The following is a 20,348-nucleotide window of genomic DNA, read 5'->3' as shown; positions in this document are numbered from 1 at the left end:
GGAAGGAATGCTTGGGAATATACCTAACCAAGGAGGTGAAAGATCTCTACAAAGAAAAATACAAAATACTGCTGAAAGCGAGCATATATAACATAAACAAATGGAAACACAATTCATGCTCATGAATGGGAAGAATCAATATTGTGAAAATGACCACACTGCCCAAAGCAATCTACAGAGTCAATGCAATTTCCATCAAAATACCATCATCATTCTTCATAGATTTAGAAAAAACAATCCAAAATTCATATGAAACAAAAAAACAACCTGCATAGCCAAAGCAATACTAAGCAAAAAGAACAAATCTGGAGGCATCATATTATCCAACTTCAAATTATATTAGAAGGCTCTATTTACCAAAACAGCATGGTACTGGCATAAAAATAGGCATGTAGATAAATGGAACAGAATAGAGAACCCAGAAACAAAGGCAAATATTTACAGCCAACTGATCTTTGACAAAGCATGGAAAAATATAAATCAGGGAAAAGACACCCTATTCAATAAATGGACTGGGAAAACTGGCAAGCCACATGTAGAAGAATGAAACTGATTTCTCAGCCTATACAAAAATCAACTCAACATGAATCAAAGACTTAAATGTAAGACCTGAAGCCATAAAAATTCTAGAAGATAACATTGGAAAAAGCTTCTAGACATTGGCTTAGGCAAAGAATTCATGACTAAGACCCCAAAAGCAAATGCAACAAAAACAAAGATAAATAGATGGGACCTAATTAAACTAAAAAGCTTTTGCACAGCAAAAGAAATAATCAGCCAAGTAAACAGACAACCCATAGAGTGGGAGAAAATATTTGCAAACTATGTATCTGACAAAAGACTAATATCCATAATCTACAAGGAACTCAAACAAATCAGCCAGAAAAAACAACAACAACAAATAATCCCATCAAAAAGCGGGCAAAGGACTTGAATACACAATTCTCAAAAGAAGATATACAAACAGTCAACAACAGCATGGATGTAGTGAAAAGGGAACACTGTTAGACTGCTAATGGGAATGTAAAGTAGTACCACCACTATGGAAAACAGTATGGAGATTCCTCAAAGAAAAGAAGAACTACCATTTAATCCAGCAGTCCCACTACTGGGTATCTACCCAAAGGAAAAGAAATCATTATATAAAAAATACACACGCACAATCATGTTTATAGCAGTACAATTCGCAATTGCAGAGGTAAGGAACCAACCTAAGTGTCCATCAACCAATGAGTAAATAAAGAAAATGTGGTATATATATATACACCATGGAATACTACTCAGCCATAAAAAGGAATGAAGTAATGTCTTTTGCAGCAACCTGGATAAAACTGGAGGGCATTATTCTAAGTGAAGTAACTCATAAATGGAAAACCAAGTATCATATGTTCTCACAAGTGGGAGCTAAGCTATGAGGATGCAAAGGCATAAGAATGATGTAAAAGACTTTGGGGACTTATGGGGGAAGGTTGGGAGGGGGGTGGGATAAAAGACTACATATCGAGTACAGTGTACACTGCTCGGGTGACAGGTGCACTAAAATTTCAGAAATCACTGCTAAAGAACTTATCCATGTAACCAAAAACCACTTGTACCCCAAAAACTATTGAAATAAAAAGAATTAAAAAATTTGAAAGAATTTAATAGTTTTAAAAAATTAATTTTTAAAAAATTTAATAGTCAACAGATATAAGAAAAAATGGTCAACATCACTAATCAGGAAAATGTAAATTGAAACCACAATATGATATCATCTTACCCGCATTAAAATGGTTATTGTATACATATATGATATATATATACACATTGCTATGTATATATTTTGTATATATGTATATATGACATTGCTATGAATATATTTTTTTGAGACAGAGTCTTGCTGTGTTGTCCAGGCTGGAGTGCAGTGGCACTATCTCAGCTCACTGCAGCCTCCATCTCCCAGGTTCAAGTGATTCTCCTGCCTCAGCCTCCTGAGTAGCTGGGATTACAGGCATGCATCATCACGTCTGGCTAATTTTTGTATTTTTAGTAAAGACAGGGTTTCACCATGTTGGCCAAGCTGGCTCAAACTCCTGACCTCAGGTGATCCACCCAAAGTACTGGGATTACAGGCGTGAGCTACCACGGCCAGCCTAGAATGGCTATTTTTAAAAAGACAAAAAATAACATGCTGATGACAATGCAGAGAAAAAGGAAGTCTGTACACTGTTGGTAGGAATGTAAATTAATACAGCCAGTATGGAAATGTCTCAAAAAACTAAAAATAGAACTACCATGGGCTCTAGCAATCCCACTACTAGGTATTTATCCAAAGGAAAAAAATTAGAATATAAAAGAGATGCCTGCACTTGCATGTTTATTGCAGCACTATTCACAATAACAAAGATTTGGAATCAACCTAAGTGTCCATTGATGGAAGAATGGATAAAGGAAATATTCTATATACACATACAGACATATTATATATGTATATACATATATATGTATATATGTATTATATTTTATATATATATTATATACATACATACACACATATAATAGAATACTATTTGGCCATAAAAAGAATAAAATCATGTCATTTGCAGCAACACGGATGGTCCCAGATGTCATTATGTTAAATAAAATAAGCCAGGCACAGAAAGACAAATATTGCATGTTCTCACTCATATGTGGGAGCTAAAGAAGTGGATCTCATAGAAGTAAAGAGTAGAATATACATACCAGAGGCTGGGAAGGGTGGGTGGATGGAGGGAAATGAAAAAAGCCTGGTTAATGGGTACAAACATACAGTTAAATAGAAGGATTAAGTTCTAACATTCTATAGCAGGGTTAATATAGTTAACAATAATGTAATGTATATTTCAGAATAGCTAGAAGAATGGACTTGAAATGTTTCCAACATAGAAATGATAAATTCTAAATATGATGGATACTCCAAATACCCTGACTTAATCATTACACATTCTATGCATGGAATAAAATATTTCATGTACCCCATAAATATGTATATCAGTAAAAAAAGAATTATCACATGGGAGAAAAATCTAGAAAGTAAAAAGATCGGTAGTGTTCGGGGGTTCCATGGGAAGGGAGAGAATAATGAATATTGTGGAGGACAGGAGATTTTCAGGGGCCATGAAATTCTCTAGCATCATATTGTAATGGTAGATACATGATATTATGCATTGTCAAAACCCACAAAATTATACAACACAAGGAGTGAATCCTAATGTAGTCTTGAAAAGTAAGTTAATAATAATGTATCAATATTAGTTCTTCAACTGTCACAAATGTATATTACCAATGCAAGACATGGATAATAGGGGAAACTGGGATGTGGAGCTTGGAAGTATATGAGAACTTCACTTTCTGCTCAATTTTTCTGTAAACCTAAAACTACTCTTAAAAATAAACTACATTAATTTGTTTAAGGTCCGTTAATTTTTTTAAAGCAAAACATTCTTGTATTATCTGGGGCAGGTATTTATTTTTAGCAAACCTTTAGCAAAAGACTACGGTCCTTGCTGCATGTTTTAGAATCAATTTTCTCCATACTCCTAACATTTCTGTGAGGAAAGTACCAGTGTAATTGCCCCTTATACTGCTGAGGAAATTGATGCCAGAGTGTGTGAATATCTTACTCAGGGCCACATTGCAAATGGCAGGGCCAGGATTCAAGTAACCCTTGCTCCTGGGTGTGAGTCTGCCTCCCCTTAAATAGGCCAAGGCCAGTTGAGTGATGGTGTTTATTACTTCCACCTTGGAGCTTCCTGAATTTACCCTCGGGAAAGTGGTTTTGTTTTGTCCTTTATAACAAGCCATTCCAAATTATTATTGGAAGGAGGTGTAATATAAATAATAAAATACTGAAACTAGAGATCTCAGCTGTTCCACAAAGAACCAAAATAAATCTACCTTATACATTCCTTAGTTCCCCAGGTATCATACTATTTACTCCTTTTTGCTGTAATTGTCAAGATAGTTTGTATTTAAACTTCCAGAGGATGAAAATATTTAAACCAGATAAGCATAGTGTCAACAGTCATTTGATGGGGATTTTTTTTTCTTTTTTGTAGGGAAGAGAGGATCTTATTTTTTAAAAAAGACTCATCATAGCACCCCTCCCCCCAAAAAACATACACAACTTAATAGGAGTATAGTAGCTTAAAAAGAAGCACAAAATGCAAGTTTGTTTAGGTGTAAAACCATAGCTGACAATGATTTTTACTACTAGTTTCTACTGTGTTGTTAATACAAATACCCAATAAGCACAATTTATAAATTGATATATATGGAAGCACAAGAAAGGGCAAGCATTTTTTTCAACTCAAATATCTTAATTCACCAAACTGTGTTTTGAATTCCTAGTGTGCACTAGAACCATATTGAGTACTGAGGGTGAGGGAGGGGGGTCACAAAAGGAGATCAGGCTTTTACCCTTAAGGACCTTGTGACCCCGTTAGACACATGTGCAACACAGATGAAAGGGACACAAGGAGATGCTGCTTACCTTGTAGTTGTCGCTGGAGGGTTGGAGCATGAGAACACAGACTAAAGCATGTGGTGAAGGTTTTCTTGTTGCACTGGGACCTACATAGATTCTTTAGGGATGGATGGTAATTAGACTGGTGGAAGAGGGATGGAAGAGCATTCCTGGCCATGGGACCATCATGGACAAGGCTGAGTCATTCAAGAGTGTGTGGGATGTGTTCAGGAACAAGTAGTAGATCTATTTTTCTGAGGTAGGGATGTGGAGGAGCTCAAGGAAGATTGCTGGGAAAGGTCTAAAGAGGAAAGATGCTAGAGGGCCAATGACACACGCAGATGAGTTTGTGCTTGAGCTGAAGCGTGACTGGGGGTAACTGCAGGTATTTGAGCAGTGGCGTAATGAGATAGAAGTGATGGTTTAACAAGGTTCGTCTGATACAACCGGCCAGAAGTGAAGCTTCCCTCACAATCTTATCCTCCCACACCGCACAAAAGATGGGCTGTTTACTTACCCCTGATTTACATTAAGGAAATCCTGTTATTTTCCCTACCAACAACAAGAAGAATCATTTATTGAATGCGTACTTCTTGCCAGAAGAAAAGCGCCAGCCTTCCTCACAATTCCAAAAGCTAAATAATAATCATCTTTATTTATATTAAAAGATACAGGTCAGAAGATTAAAGTGATTTCGTTAAAGCCACATTTGAGGGTCAGATTTTTAACCCAGATCTTCTTGGTTCCAAGGACCATACATCATCTATTAATATTTTCCCCATCTGTGCTTATCTAGCAAAGTGACCTAAAGACGCTTTACTAATAGGCTAAGAGTTAGCAAACTTCCCTATAAATGGTCAGATAAATATGATACACATATATATCACACGTAAATATGAGGCATATATGTATACACACATAGACATGTATAATACGCACACATATTTTTATTTTAGGCTGTGTAGGCCATGCTATCTCTATCACAACTTCTGCCATTGTAGTGTAAGAGCAGCCATAAACAATATGTCAACCAATGAGTGTGGCTGTGTTTCAATAAAAACCAGGAATTTGAATTTCACATAATTTTCATGTGTCAGAAATATTATTTTAAATTGTATGATTTATTTTATTTTTATTCTTTTCCAATCACTTAAAAATATAAAAACCATCCTTAGTCATGGGCCATATGAAAATGGGCAGTGGCCTTTTGACTTGTGGGCCATGGCATGCCAATCCCCATTTTAGGTTTACAGATTAAAGCACTAAGCTAATGAGGCCACTGTTAAATGACTTGTCTCCATAAAAGACAGATTTCTGTATGCTGCCAAAAATCCTGTTTTGCCAGCAATATGCTATTGTCCTGTTTCTTGTCAAGAGTCTTGCAGATTTGTAGGGGATTACAAGGGCAAAGATAGCTCAGTGCAATCCAGACAACAATAGGAAAATCAATATATTTGTCCCTCTCACAAATGTGATGCCAAGAACATTTCTGTTATAGTCTAGCTAAAATGTTCTAAAAGTGTGTTAATTGTAGGTTTTGGATTCTAAAAATATCTCCATGAAAAATGGCACAAAGCACTTTTTCTGTTATCTAATATGTTGTATAGGCACTCAGTAAATATTATAGCAGTCCATGGTCAGGGTTTATTACATTAGCACTCCTGGGTGTAGCTCCATATTAGCCTGCTTTTAATTCTTTAGATCCCTGATTCACTTACTTCATTTACCCACCCCTTAATCAGTAAACATTGCTTATCTACCACAAGTCCAGACTTATGCTGGGTGCTGGAAATTCAAAGTTGAACACTAAAGTCCTTGCCTCAAGGAACTCATGATATGGGGAGACACTGAACACATAGGAATAGCAATAATATCGAATATACTAAATGCCACAGTACTGATGTGTTCTGGTGCTGAGGAAACACACACAGATGGGCTCTGCCTGGGTGAACCAGAGAGTACCAAAGAACACTTTTAAAGGAGAGTGAGATCTGAACCAAATCTGGAAGGATACATTCACTCATGATGCTCCCATTTAGGAATGAGAACAATACTAACTCTAACTTGTTACATAGGAGACAAAGGCAAGGGAGGGCTGCTGGAGAGCCATGAAACTGTACTGTTGAACTGGATCATAGCTAGTAAACAAGATACATGCAAGTCCCACATGCAACACATTTGTAATGTATTTTATACACTACATTTTTAGTGTATTTTACTTTCAACATTTCATGAAAAAATATTGGGTAATAAAATTGAGCACAAAATTTGTAAGTGGTAAGATAACTCAATTTTTTCCCCCAAATTTCATTTGAAAATAATATAAGGGTACATATTTAATTTTTTAACTGAATTTAAGACTCATATATCCAAATATTTTGGAAAAGTAGAATGCATTCTTACCTGAAGGACTTTCCGAATTCTTTTTAGATTGTGTATCAAGAGTAGGTTTTTCTCTTTGGAAACACGACCTAACTGTTCATCTAGTTGTATTAACAAGTTTTGAAGAAGAATCGTTGCCATGGTTTCATTGTTAGAAGCTGCCTCCCTAAAAAAAATAAAGGATTATTACACAACAGAAAACAACTTGGTAAAATGTCTACTTTTTTACCATACTAATTTTAAAGCAATAAACCTATTACACGGTGATAAGCATTTAGAAGTTTTTAAAAATTGAATTGTAAACATGAAGAGATGCTCAACATCACTAATCATTAGGGAATTTCAAGTCAAAATCAGAGTAAGATACCTCTTCATACCCGTTAGGGTGGCTATTATAAAAAGGAAAAAAAAAAACAGAAAATAAGTGTTGGTGAGGATACAGAGAAATTGTGCAATGCTGGTGGGAAGGTAGAATGGTCAATCACTGTGGAAAACTGTATGGCAGTTACCCAAAATATTAAACATAAAATTGCCATATGATCCAGCAATTCCACATCTGGGTATATACCCAAAAGAATTAAAAGCAGGGACTCAAACAGATATTTGCATACCAATATTCCTAGCAGAGTTATTAGCAATAGCCAAAAGGTTTAAACAACCCAAATGTCCATTGACAGATAAATTTATAAAACACAATGTGATACATACAAACAATGGAATATTATTGAGCTTCAAAAAGGAAGAAAATTCTGATATGAAACCTGTTAAACATGAATGAATTTTGAAAACATTACACTAAGCAAAATAATTCAGTTACAAAAGGACAAATATTGTGTGATTCCAATTATATAAAGTACCTAGAGTAGTCAAATTCACAGAGACATAAAATAGAATGGTGATTGTCAGGGGTTGGGGGTGGAGGACTAAGGAGTTACTGTTCAAAGATTACAGAGTTTCAGTTTGGAAAGATGAAAAAGTTCTGCAGATGGATGGTGGTGATGGTTGCATAATAATGTGAACATACGTAATGCCACTGAACAGTACACCAAGAACAATGGTAAATTTTATGTCATGTGTATTTTACCACAATAAAAAAGACGGCCGAATGAAAAAAAAAATTAAATGGTATAAGGTGAATAGAGCTTTGAAGAATATAAATCTTACTGAGAAAAAATACTGATTTACATTCAGTCTGTGACACAGAACTGACAATCAATTGATTTGCTTCGTTCTTTAATACAGGAAAAATCATTTGGGTTTTTGTTTACAGAGAAACAAAGCACTAGAACCATTAAGTTTTCATTTACAATGAATGGAACCAGAAAGGACAATGATTCCCTTTCTTTGGGAAGGCTTTTCAAATTCTCGAGAAAGTTCTTTATCTGAAAAGAATGCATCTACTGAGTCAAAAGTGGACCATAAAATAAATTCACAGGGATAGAGCATCAAGCATTTGTGCATCAACTTCTAGGGAAAGTATGTTTGATCCTACCAGTCTTGATTTTCAATCCACTGGGCCAACAGATGCCGAATTTCCATGGGAAAGTTGTCATCATAGAATTGATCCACCTGCTCCAAAAACTTGATTTCTAACTGTTGGACTTGATTCCACTGAGACATGCTATAAAAGAAGGGGTAGAATTAGAGTTTTAAAATATTGTTCATGGCCCTAGTACATATTTTCTTTTTTCCTTAGAATTAGTCAATGTTATGACTGAATTCCAATATATCCAAGGATACAAAAATTTCACTAAGTTTTTTGTTTTTCATAATTCAACCCTAATGAAGGGAGAAACCTTCTTTTGTGCCCCTAAAGTACAGCCTTCCTTGCTCTAAAATGAACTCCTGTTCCACCTGCTCCAGGAAGCTTTCACTCCCGCTCCCGCTCCCCCAAACAGCCCACATCCTGCCCACAGCTATCTACGTGAATGTATATTACCAACAAGCTCTTTCCCTATCTCTTGTCCCCTCTACACTTTAGACTTGGAGCAACTTGAAGGGAAATGTATTTGACATTTACTACACCTCCTAAAACCCTCTAATACTTCATATGTGAGGAACAACCCCCCAAAAGGCTTCTTTTATACGAAATTGCCAAATTTCTGTTTTCTTTATTTCAGATTTGTCTGGCTTCTAGAGTCAGCTTTATGTTCCTGACTTCTAGTCCAATTATGTCTTAGCTTCATGAAGAATTTTATGTATGCATTTTCGTGGCCTCCAGTTTTTTAAATTAAAAATATTTCTGAACCAGTGAATGTGTTTTATTTCTCTCTGTGAGGATCCACTATGGGTGGGCAAAGCTCTTAAAGGATGTAGTCTTTTTGTCTCTGAGAAACATCTGATAGTGGTTAAACCCTCAAATTACTTAAGGAGTAAGAAACCACACTTGATACCTATTTGGCAGCCGTCATAAAACAAAGGTACGCATTTCCCCCTTGTAACCCCACTCTGGCCAATTTAGAAGCTGTAGAAGTATTTCCTAACTTAGGAAAATTAGTATGACGCTGCCTGCTTGAAATTACAGCATTTCATGTTTTCCAAAGTCAATTTTTTTATTGTTTTGTCAGCAATTCTAAGTCAAATAAAAACACCAAACCCCCTCTTACGTGATTAATCGCCATAACATTTCAACACATTTCATAGATAGGCTAAGGTTTCCTTTTGCCTACAGAACACCAGGGTAACTTCATATATTTCATATACATATTCTTCAGGTTTCAAATGGAGTCATTTTGAGCACCTTTTCCCCGAGCTCCTGGTAAATGACTTAAAATTTATAGAAAAACATGTTGCCAATGTTTTGCTAAACAGAAAGCAAGTGGGAAAAGAAGTAATGTTTTATTTGCATATCACTTTATATTTATGAAAACCTTTACACTTTACAATTCTAGCATATTGTAAATGCTCAATCAATGCTTGCTAAATGAAGAATGAGTGGCACTCCTGACATTGCTATGAATAGAGTAGGTGGATATAAGTAGTATGTCAACTTTAAAAAGGAAAAACTTGAAGATCAAATAGGCGAAATGACGCCTGCCTAATGTGTGAGGCTTCTAAGGGGCAATCTGAAGTTTCCTGAGCCTGAACCATTTGTCTTTCCAAATATTGGAGAGAGAGATATACATTCCACACAAAATTGGAACATTTGTTCCCATGCTACTATCAACATTGTCCTATCTATCAATGTATTCTAATGACAACAGAGAACAGGAGTTGAAAATAGCATTACAATTTTTCATCATACTATTGTTAAACCCCTGCTATGATTTGGATGAAAACGTATTTTCTAACTAAAACTTACACGTAGATGAGAGGAGTAAGTTCTAGTGCTGTAACACTAGGATGAATATGGTTAACAGTAACTTAGTGTATATTTTCAAAAAGCTAAGAGGACTTTGAATGTTCACAACACAAAGTAATGATAAATGTTTGAGGTGATGGATATGCTGATTATCCTTTGATCATAACACATTGTTTATATTTATGGAACTATCACTCTATATTCCACAAATATTTACAATTGTGTATCAAATAAAAATAAAAGGAAATTTTTTAAAAATAAAAATAAACACTGAAAAAAATCACTACTAAGATCTGAGTCTTTCGGAGAGCTGAATTCAAAGCTGAAAAAAGGAAGAAGAAGGAATACGTAGTCCTAGGACATTTTCTACTGCAGCCTCTGGGAACGCCTTTAGGCATCCTTCAGCAGGTTTCTTTGCTTTCACTGTCTAGGGACTACTTTCTCGTGAAAATTGTGTACGTTGCTTCTGAAAACTGAGTGCCTGTCTGTTCTTTTTGCATGCAGTTCCTAGAAGAACCCACTAACGGGGCATTTTCTCCCACTGTCTGTGAGCTGGTGGTGCCGCTTTGGCTCTGTGGCCTGTAGCTTGCAAAAGGAGATGACCTGCCCTAAAATGTCACTCGCGCCCATCAAAACCACAGTCACCGGCTGCCGTAGCTGCGAGCTCTTTTCTGAAACCCAGGTAGCTAATCTAAAGGCAGACATCACAGCTCTAGAGAAGCTGGCTAAGAAAGTGAAGAGGGGCTCACTTTTAGCCTCCGCGAGGACACACCTCCGCAGCCGCCGCAGCTCCTCGGCCCCGGCTGGGAGATTCGCCCGGGCACAGTGGCGCGGGCCTGCGGGGCGGTTTCCGCGGAGAGCCCGTGCCAGGGCGCGTCTGTGGGTCGTGGAGTCGGGCGCTTCCTTCTATAATAACCCTCCTCAGGCAGGTTAAAATGAAGCAACAGTCAAAACGCCAAGGGAAAGCAAAGCTTCAGAGCATCCTGCATACTAAGCGTGTCCTCCTCGCGAGAGGCAGCGAGAAGGTGTGGTCTGGCCACTTACCTAGCGCTCTCTCAGCACAGGTCCCAGGCGGTGCTCAAGTCCAAAGTCAGAAGCGCCCCTCACAGTCCCTAGGAGAAAGCCGCTGACGCCATCGTCAGTAGGGGATTTGCATTTCTCCTCCCACTTGAGGCTTTCCTGTGCGTCAGTGTTCGAGTCTCTGGGACTTTACTTGGGTCGGTTCCCACCCACTTTGTTCTAGAAATGCTAACACGCAGAAACTGGAGCCCCTTCATCGGGCGTCCTCTTCCTTCTTATCCTTCCCAGCCGCTCCCGCAGGTGGCTCAGGAGTGCCAGGAGAAAGGGGAGGGGCGGGGTGCACATTTTCTTCAGTGGTTTCCTTAGACAATCCGAGATCCGCTGCAAAGTTACTTACCTGGAACTCAGTTCTTCAGCTTCCTCTCTCCCTAGTATAAGACTCCACTCAGCCTGGTGAGCCACCCCTGGGCTGGAAGGGGTGGGTAGCCAGGATTAAAACACCAAACTCGTAGACCTTACCGGTCTCCAATTCCAGCGGGGCCCGCCCACTCTGAGAAGGGTGACCTGACCCAGAGGTTTGGGCCAACTCCTGGGTAGGCCACCAGTGCCTGCCCTTCCTGGCCCAGCCTCCTCCTACTCTCCCTGAGTGGCCTTGTCCCTGGTTGTTACGGTGCGTTCTTCTCCCTTTGTGACATCAGCCTGTTCTAGAATCACAGAGTTGGAGGAAGTCTTCGTCCCATCTAATGCTAAATCCTCTTTCATATCTGAAGAGACCCAGTGAGATGACCAAGATGACTCAATAAGTTAGCCATGGAGCCCGATAAGAGCCCAGGTGTTTCCCTTCCCACCTCAGTGGTCTTTTAATTTCATCTCCTTGTAGTTAGTTCTTAACTCCTTGATTCACAGTAGGGGCCCTATAAATGTTCAATAAAATAAAGACAAGTCCAGGCGTGGTGGCTCACACCTGTAATCCTGGCACTTTGGGAGGCTGAGGTGGGAGGACTCCTTAAGCCCAGGAGTTTGAGACCAGCCCAGGCAACACAGTAAAACCCCACTGTGTATTAAAAATCAATAAAAATGTTTAAAAAAGTAAAATTAGTAAAATAAAGGCAAAAATAAAGACAGACTGACTGAAAGAAAGGTAGGAAGTGTCACTCAATTTGATTATACACATGCTTAGAGCAATATACCAAGGTAAAATGCCTGCCTTCCTCTCCCCTGACCGGTATCACACAGGTACACTCTCTGGATTCTTCTCTCCCAGGTGACATTATTATCATGTGCTGAAACTTACAACCCACCCCCAAACAGGTCAATCAACCCAAAGTCACACTTTCCATATCACTCTAAATTTCCTGGTTAAGTAGGCCTGGTCCCCACTGCTTGTTCAGTGGGCAGTTTCCAGGAGTTTATGCTGCTGTAACCCTACATGAGAAAGTGCCAAGTTCAGGCTAGTCCATAAGCTACTAAGCAAAGTCTGATTTTCTTCGGGGGAAGCTGTCACTGCCTATAGGAAAAAAATCCAAATTCTTGGCACTTTAAGTTCTGTACTGTTTGGTCCCGACCTATCCAGGAAACTTTTCTCTCCTATAAGAGCCCACGATGTGACCCAAAACAGTCACCTCAGCTACCAAGATTAACCTCATTTTTCACTACCGATGCTTTCTTCAACTGGATATTCCTTCCTGAGCCTACCTACTTAGTAAAATCCTATATTCTCAGTGAAGACTTCCCGATGACCTGAACCCACAGCAATGTTTCCCTGCTCCAAATTCTTGTCATACTTCCTGTCCAAACCAGCGCTCTCCAAGAGAAATAAAATGCAAGCCACATATGTAATCGCAAATTTTCTCATAGCCACATTAAAAAGGAAAAAAGCACAGGTAAAATTAATTTTAATATTGTAAATAACCCGGTATATACAAGAATCTTAACATTTTGGCATACAATCAATATAAAAATTATTAATAAGATACTTTGCATTCTTTATTTCATACTCAATCTCTGAAGTCTGGTGTGTATTTAGCTCTTACAGGGCATGTCAGTTAGGACTAGCCACATTGCAAGCCACATGTGGCTAGTGGCTGCCATGTTGGACAGTGCACATTTAGACCACTTATTCAGCACTTTTCACTTCCTGCCTCATAGTGTTAGTCACACTGGTTTTACATGTCCTTATCATTATCATATTCAATTGTTGAGTGCCTGCTGTACAAAACAGAGAGTTTGTTCTCTTCTTCCTTTTCAGGGCCTTACCTTGGGGCTCCGACAGCAGTTCCTAAACTGTTTGTTCTCAAGATACCGTTATTCCCTTAAAAATTGTTGACAAACCCAAGGAATGTTTGTGTATTACTGTTCTGGATGAAATTTTTATTTACTGTGTTAAAACTTAAATCTGAGAAAAAATGAAAATCTGTATTTAATTTATTCCTTTAAAATGACAGTAATAAACCCACTGTGTGTTAAACACGTTTTAAGAAAAACAAATATATCTTCCAGCACGAAAAACTTAATGAGAAGAGTGGCATTTTAGAAATCTCTTTAATGTCTGATTTGAGAGAAGACAGCTGGATTCTCATATCTGTTTCTGCACTTAATCTGCTGCGAAGTATTATTCTGGTTGACATATTTGAAGAAAGTATGGACTCACACATTTATGTAGTTGGAAAAGGGGAGTATTATAATGACCTTTTCAAATAATTATTCTTCTTTGATATCACATCAAAACTTAACGAGTGGTAGTTTCTGAAGGGCTAGTTGCATTGTGAAATCTGAAACCTTATCAATATACTTTATGTATACTGTTACATTCAAATATTTTGTTGTATATATTTTGAATATTACCCACAAATTATTTTGCAATGTCAGACACTGGTCATTTGAAAAACATTAGTCCACTGAAGTATGCAGATTTTCTAAATGCTGACACATTTCATCATACAATATTCAGAAATTCATGTAATATCAATGTTGATCTCATCATGTAAAGTAGTTTAAATACTGGGAAGCAGTCAAGCTTATGATGATGGATACAAGCTCTCCAAATTCTAATTTTTGAGAGCTTGAAAGCTCAGTTTTATTACTGGCAACAGATACTACCAGTTGTGTTTCTTGAAGTGACAGGCTCATCTTGGCAACTCAAACAATCATGCAAGTGCTTTTCCTTGAGATGACCATCATGCTTTAATATGTGCCTTTTCCATTTCATCACAAAGAATATTAAAAAGACATGTACTTAAGGTCTCAGATTTAATAAAATTAATAATTTTTACCGCTTCATCAAAAACATTCTTAAGGCAAACTGGCATTTTAAAATTTTTATTGTAAGTGCATGGTGGTGAAAGATACAACTGCTAGTATAATTTGGCACCACTTCCTTGCTTCATGCTAAGGCCCCAACAGTTTTACCCACCATTGCTCTGGTACCATTGGTGCAAATGTCAGTAGAGGAGTGAAAAGAAAAAACCGTATTAGTATTATTATAAAAATACTCACAGATGCCCTAAAAAGATCCCGGGAGCCACTCCCAGGGATCTCCATGTTAACACTTAGAGAACCGTTGCTCTTTTTGCCATATGCTGCCAACTGTAGCTTGTTTAGCCAGAGATGTCCATCATGAGGGACTCTGCCCAAATGCACATTTTTTTCTTGGTTAAAGCTTCTGCCTTGAACCTCTGTGTTCCTTCTCTATTTCATGAGTGGAGCAAAACATCTAACAAAGGGCACTTCTATGTCCAATTTTTTCTCTTTTTTAGGATCAAAACTAAATAAGCAGGTCCTCAGTTTCTTGGCCCTACACTGGCCCTGGCCTCGTCAGTCCCTCAGAGACAAAGACAAAAAAGAAAAAAAAAAAGAAAAAAAAATTCGAAGTAAAATGAAGAACAAACCAAATGGTAAAATGAAACCCCTGTAAGGTTTTCCAAATTCAAAGGCCCCCACAGATTTCTGTCTCCTTTCTAAAACAGCCACCCAGTTGCCCTGGTGATAAGCCCTATATCTCATTTTTTTGCTGCATCATCCTAAGAAGAAAATCCCAGATTAAAGACTTTCAGAAAAGTAGATTCTAGTTCTGGTGTGTCAATTTCTAGTGGTACAAAGTTGTGTAAGTTATCTAACTTCTCTAACCCCAAAACTCCCTGTCTATAAAAGTAGGGATATTATATCCCACCTGAAATTGCTGGGAGGAGTCAAGGATATAATATAAGAAATGGGATCAGGTTAAATGGTGAATCAATAGCTGTTAATAATAGAATAATAAACAAGTTATGAGTAACTTTGGCAGTCACCAAGTTAACCCTCCAACTTCTCTGCCACCTTCCTGTACAGAGCGGAAATGGAGATAAAGAGAGGCCGGGTGGGATAGGCAGGTTGACAGTCGTAAATAGAAGACAGGGTAGATTCAAAATCAGTTCTGACTGTGCTTTTCCCACTCTGCCCAGTGGAGCTGCTTTTGTGGGAAACAGAGAGAGGAAGAGAGAGGATATCACTCTTGCTGCTGTAAGAGAAGTAAACCAGCTCTACCTTCTCCCAATTTTTGTACAAAAAATATAAACATTTGCTGGTTTCAGTTTTGTGGTATCACCATACTTCTCCTCTCCTCTCTTAAGTGTCCTGAGGAACTGGGGTGAGCTGGAGTTGGAGGTTGGACAGACAATATGCACACACAGAAAGATGCGTTGGGTTCCCTGGTTGCATATGTTAGTGCCACATGAGTAGGACAGCGAGGATTATTGGGATAAGATGGCCTGGTGCAAATCTCATCAACTCATCTGTGTGCAGGTTGCTCTAGCTCTATCAGAACAGGAACATTGTCTTGTGAAAGGGCTTAATATCAATCTTGTTAATTTTCTGAAGTCCAGTTCCCAATGACTCTGCTCCCTCTACTGCCATCTCAGAAGCGTTGCAATTTACAAATCATATTCATATACCTCCATGCCAGACATAGTGCCAAGAACTTCACATGCATTGTTTTAGTTAATCCTCACAGCACTCCACAGGATTAAATATCAAGATTATCTCCAATTGGCAGATAAGGGGACAGAGGTTTAGTGAGCTTTACTGAGGCTAATCAGAGGTAAGGACAGATTTGGGATTCAAACGCAGGACTGTCTGACTCAGAAACAATGTCCATAACCATTCTGCATTACTAAAACTCTTATCTGCTCTTATGAGAAAAGCAATAACTTGCTCAGAGAGCTATAGAGGAAATAAGTTTGATGACTTAAACATGAATTCCAAAAAAGAGAGGATCAGTGCGTGGTTCAATCTTTTGACTTCCCTGGGCCACATTGGAAGAGTTCTCTTGAGCCACACATAAAATACACTAAAGCTAACAATAGCTGATGAGCTTTAAAACAATCTCATAACGTTTTTGTGTTGGGCCACACATGAAATACACTAAAGCTAACAATAGCTGATGAGCTTTAAAACAATCTCATAACGTTTTTGTGTTGGGCCACACATGAAATACACTAAAGCTAACAATAGCTGATGAGCTTTAAAACAATCTCATAACGTTTTTGTGTTGGGCCACACTCAAAGTCGTCCCGGGCCGTATGCAGCCCATGGGCTGGAAACACTTTGTCTACAGTTTTCTTTTCTTGTAATGTCTTCTGGAAGCTTGGGTAGAATTGGTATTATTTCTTCCTTAAATGTTTGAAAAAAATCACCAGTGAAGTAATCTCTGAATGGAGTTTTTTGGTGGGAAATTTTTAAACTACAAATTCAATTTATTAGATCTAGGACTACTTAGGTTACCTATTTTTTCTTGAGTGAGCTTTGCTGGTTTGTGTCTTTCAAAGTATTTATATATTTCATCTAGGCTGTTATTAGAGACATAAAGTTGTTTATAATATTCCTTTTTAGCAAGTTATTCTTTTAATTCCCTTTTATTCCAGTTATTCTTTTAATAGCTAGAAAATCTGTAATAATCTTACCTCTCTCAATTCTGATATTGGTAGTCTGTGTCTTCCTTTTTTTCTCCCAGGATACTTTTACTAAAAGTTTATCAATTTTATTTATATTCTCAAAGAACAAACTTTTGGTTTCATGGATTTTTTCTATTGTGTTTCTGCCTTCTGTTTCATTGACTTCTACTCTTCATTTCCTTTTATTTACTTCTGTTTCAGTTTGCTTTTCTTTCTTTTATATATATATATCTAGATATATAATATAGATATATATATTTATATATATAGATATATATAGATATATATATATATTTTTTTTTCTTTTGAAATGGAGTCTTGCATTGTCACCCAGGCTGGAGTGCAGTGGCACAATCTCGGCTGCAACCTCCGCCTCCCAGTTTCAAGAGATTCTCCTGCCTCAGCCTCCTAAGTAGCTGGGATTACAGGCATGCACCACCATGCCCAGTTAATTTTTGTATTTTTAGTAGAGACCGGGTTTCACCGTATTGGCCATGCTGGTCTCAAATGCCTGACTTTGTGATGCGCCTGCCTCAGCCTCCGAAAGTGCTGAGATTACAGGTCTTATATATTTTAAGGCAGAAACTTAGGTAATTGATTGGATCTTTCTTCTTTCCTGATATAAGCATCTATATATTTCTTCCTTTTCTTTGCTTAAGCTATATCAAATAAATTTTGATATGTTGTGTTTTAATTTTCATTTATTCTACTTAAAATTTCCCTTGTGATTTCTTCTTTGATTTATGATGTTTGGGTTTTAATTAATTAATTAATTAGAATTGTGACTTTTGCTTTCCAAACATATGGATCATTTTCCAATATTTTTCTCATATCCATTTTTAATTTAATTCCATTGTGGTTAGATAACATACTTTTTTGTTGTTTTAATTATTTAAAATTTATTGAGTCTTGTTCTATGGCTGAGAATATTTTGGTCAATGTTTAGGACACTTAAAAGAATGTGTTCTTTGCTGCTGTTGGATGAAGAGTTTTTGCAGTCTCAGTGAGGTCAAGTTGGTTGATAGTATTATTCAACTCTTCTATATCATTCCTGATTTTCTTCCCATTTATTCAATCTATTATCAGAGGAATATTTAAATCTTCAGCTATAATCCTGGATTTGTCTGTCTTCTTTCAGTTCTTTTATATTTCATGTCACGTATTTTGAAGCTCTGCTATTAAGTGCATAGACATTTAGAATTGTTTTGTCCTTTTGATGATTTTCCTTTTACTTTTATGAAATGACCCTTGTTATCCCTGTTAATATTTTTTGCTCTTGATGTCTACTTCGTCTTATATTTATATAGCCACTGCAGCTTTCTATGATTAGTGTGAGCATGATATATTATTTTCCCAATCTTTTACTTTTTACTTATTTATTTATATTTGAAATGTTTCTTGTAGGTAGCATATAATTGGGTCTCGCCTTTTTATCCAATTTAACAATTTCTGCTTTCATCATGTATAAAGAGCTTTTTCCACTCTGGCTGTTGAGAATATAAATTATGCCTAGCCTTGTGTGCGCTCCAGAAATTTTTCCACCTACTCCTCTTTAGTGATTTCTCCCCACCCCTCATCTTTGAGTAGCTCCTTTGCAAACATGGACTATTCAGTACTCAGCTGAAGAATCAAGGGGAGCCTTTTGCAGTCTTCTTCCTGGTACTCTGCCCTGTAAATTCTGGCCAGGTTGGCCTCACCAAACTCTCAACTCTGCCTCCTCAACTCTGAGAGAATGCCAGGCTCTATTCAAGTTTCCTCTTTCTGTGCTGGAGCTTGGAAACTTTCTCTAAAAAGTAAGCTAGGAGAATAATAAAGATTACCTCATTTGTTCACTTCTCTTGCACTGCTTCTTTGTCAATTTCTGAAAAATGATTGTTTCACGGTTTGTGTTTGTTTGCTTAGCTGTGTGTTTAACGTAAGTGGGTAATCCACTATGGAGGGGTTGCCAGATTTAGCAAAAGAAAATAAAATAAGACTGCCAGTTAAATTCGAATGTCAGACCAATAATGAAGAGTTTTTTCAGTATATATATATGACCCATATTTATAGTATAAGTTTGTTTGAAATTCAAATTACAGTGGGTTTCCAGAATTTTTATCTGGCAACCCTAATCCCTGTTAATCTATTATGTCCAAAGGCAGAAGTCCCCTGAAACTATTTTAGGTGCTAGAGCTTGTACTTGTTGGAAATCTATTCAATTAAGTATGAAATATTTACTGAGCTCATACATCACAATGAGAATAATTTAGGGTTGAACTGGCAGAGAAGACAAAATAAGCATATGAAATTAATAATGCTCAGTTGAATGGCAATGCCAAATGTAAATGCCACAGGAATTCAGAAGAATGACCACAATGAACTGAAGTAGTCAGAAAAAGCCAGAAGATGAGTTTAATAAAAAAAGTGAAGGATGAAAGAACTGTATTCAGGTATGCAGAACAGTGACGCTCAGCCTGCTTAGAGAAGGTCAAGTCCCGACCCAGTACTAAGACTGGCATCCTTCTATACAGGGAGAAGAATAACCTAAACCAAAGATTTATGGAGGGTCATTACAAACAAGATTAGTTGGTATCAGTGTCTCTGAGAATAGCTGTTTAGTTTGCTCATTATGCAAGAGTGACTGGTTGAGGGGGATGAGTGAGGACTGAAATCTAAACTGTGCTTCAGTTCCCAAGACATAAGTGTTGGTGCAGGGCTGCAGCCAATTGGAGGAAGAAATGATTTTTCTAATTTGAATGTACCTTGTGGGACATCTGAGGCCCTGGTGGGAGCTTCAGTGTCTTCCTTCTGAGTAACTGTGGTATGATGACTCTGTTACTCTGACCCAGCTTTTTTAGTGCTAGAGTCACTATGGGGAGAGATGGGTGGAGATGTTAGAAGATACATCATCTCTGAGCTGTGAGCATTCTGTACCAGGCTATTGTGCAGAAGAGGGTGAGAAGAGACAGGATGAAATTTGTTTTATAGTTGGGGGGAACAAAGTAGGTGAAGTGAGATGGAGCTGATAGGGCTTTAGATTAATATGTGATAGAACCCTTCCAAAGTTCAGCACCAGCACCCAGAGGTCTGAATATTAACAGTCTGAAATATTGGTGCCATCCAATAAAGAGTGGCCCCTAAATCAAGCACTGTGAACTCAAAGCCCTCCTGGGACAACAAGATGATGGGGCCTATGGAGAATCAATCTTTCTTTCTTTCTTTCTTTCTTTCTTTCTTTCTTTCTTTCTTTCTTTCT

At 37.6% G+C, this 20,348-nt stretch overlaps 1 protein-coding gene across 4 annotated transcripts in view; it reads right to left on the bottom strand.

The window, feature by feature from the left end:
* Window positions 1-20,348, bottom strand: part of STAT4 (signal transducer and activator of transcription 4) — a 152,521-nt gene that overhangs the window by 114,082 nt on the left and 18,091 nt on the right. For 2 of the 4 annotated variants that reach the window (XM_011974215.1, XM_011974217.1), the window contains exons 1-3: window positions 11,211-12,042; window positions 8,358-8,486; window positions 6,887-7,031 (exon numbers count right to left, since the gene is read on the bottom strand). In XM_011974215.1, coding sequence (XP_011829605.1) covers window positions 6,887-7,031; window positions 8,358-8,485 — 273 coding nt within the window. In that variant the 5' untranslated portion in view covers window position 8,486; window positions 11,211-12,042. Of the gene's footprint in view, window positions 1-6,886; window positions 7,032-8,357; window positions 8,487-11,210; window positions 12,043-20,348 lie in introns of those variants that run through there. The other 2 variants (XM_011974216.1, XM_011974214.1) reach the window with 2 other exon arrangements.

Source organism: Mandrillus leucophaeus, unplaced genomic scaffold (assembly GCF_000951045.1).
Source record: "Mandrillus leucophaeus isolate KB7577 unplaced genomic scaffold, Mleu.le_1.0 Scaffold143, whole genome shotgun sequence".
NCBI classification, from domain to species: Eukaryota; Metazoa; Chordata; class Mammalia; order Primates; family Cercopithecidae; genus Mandrillus; species Mandrillus leucophaeus.
This window is presented reverse-complemented; position numbering and strand designations above follow the sequence as displayed.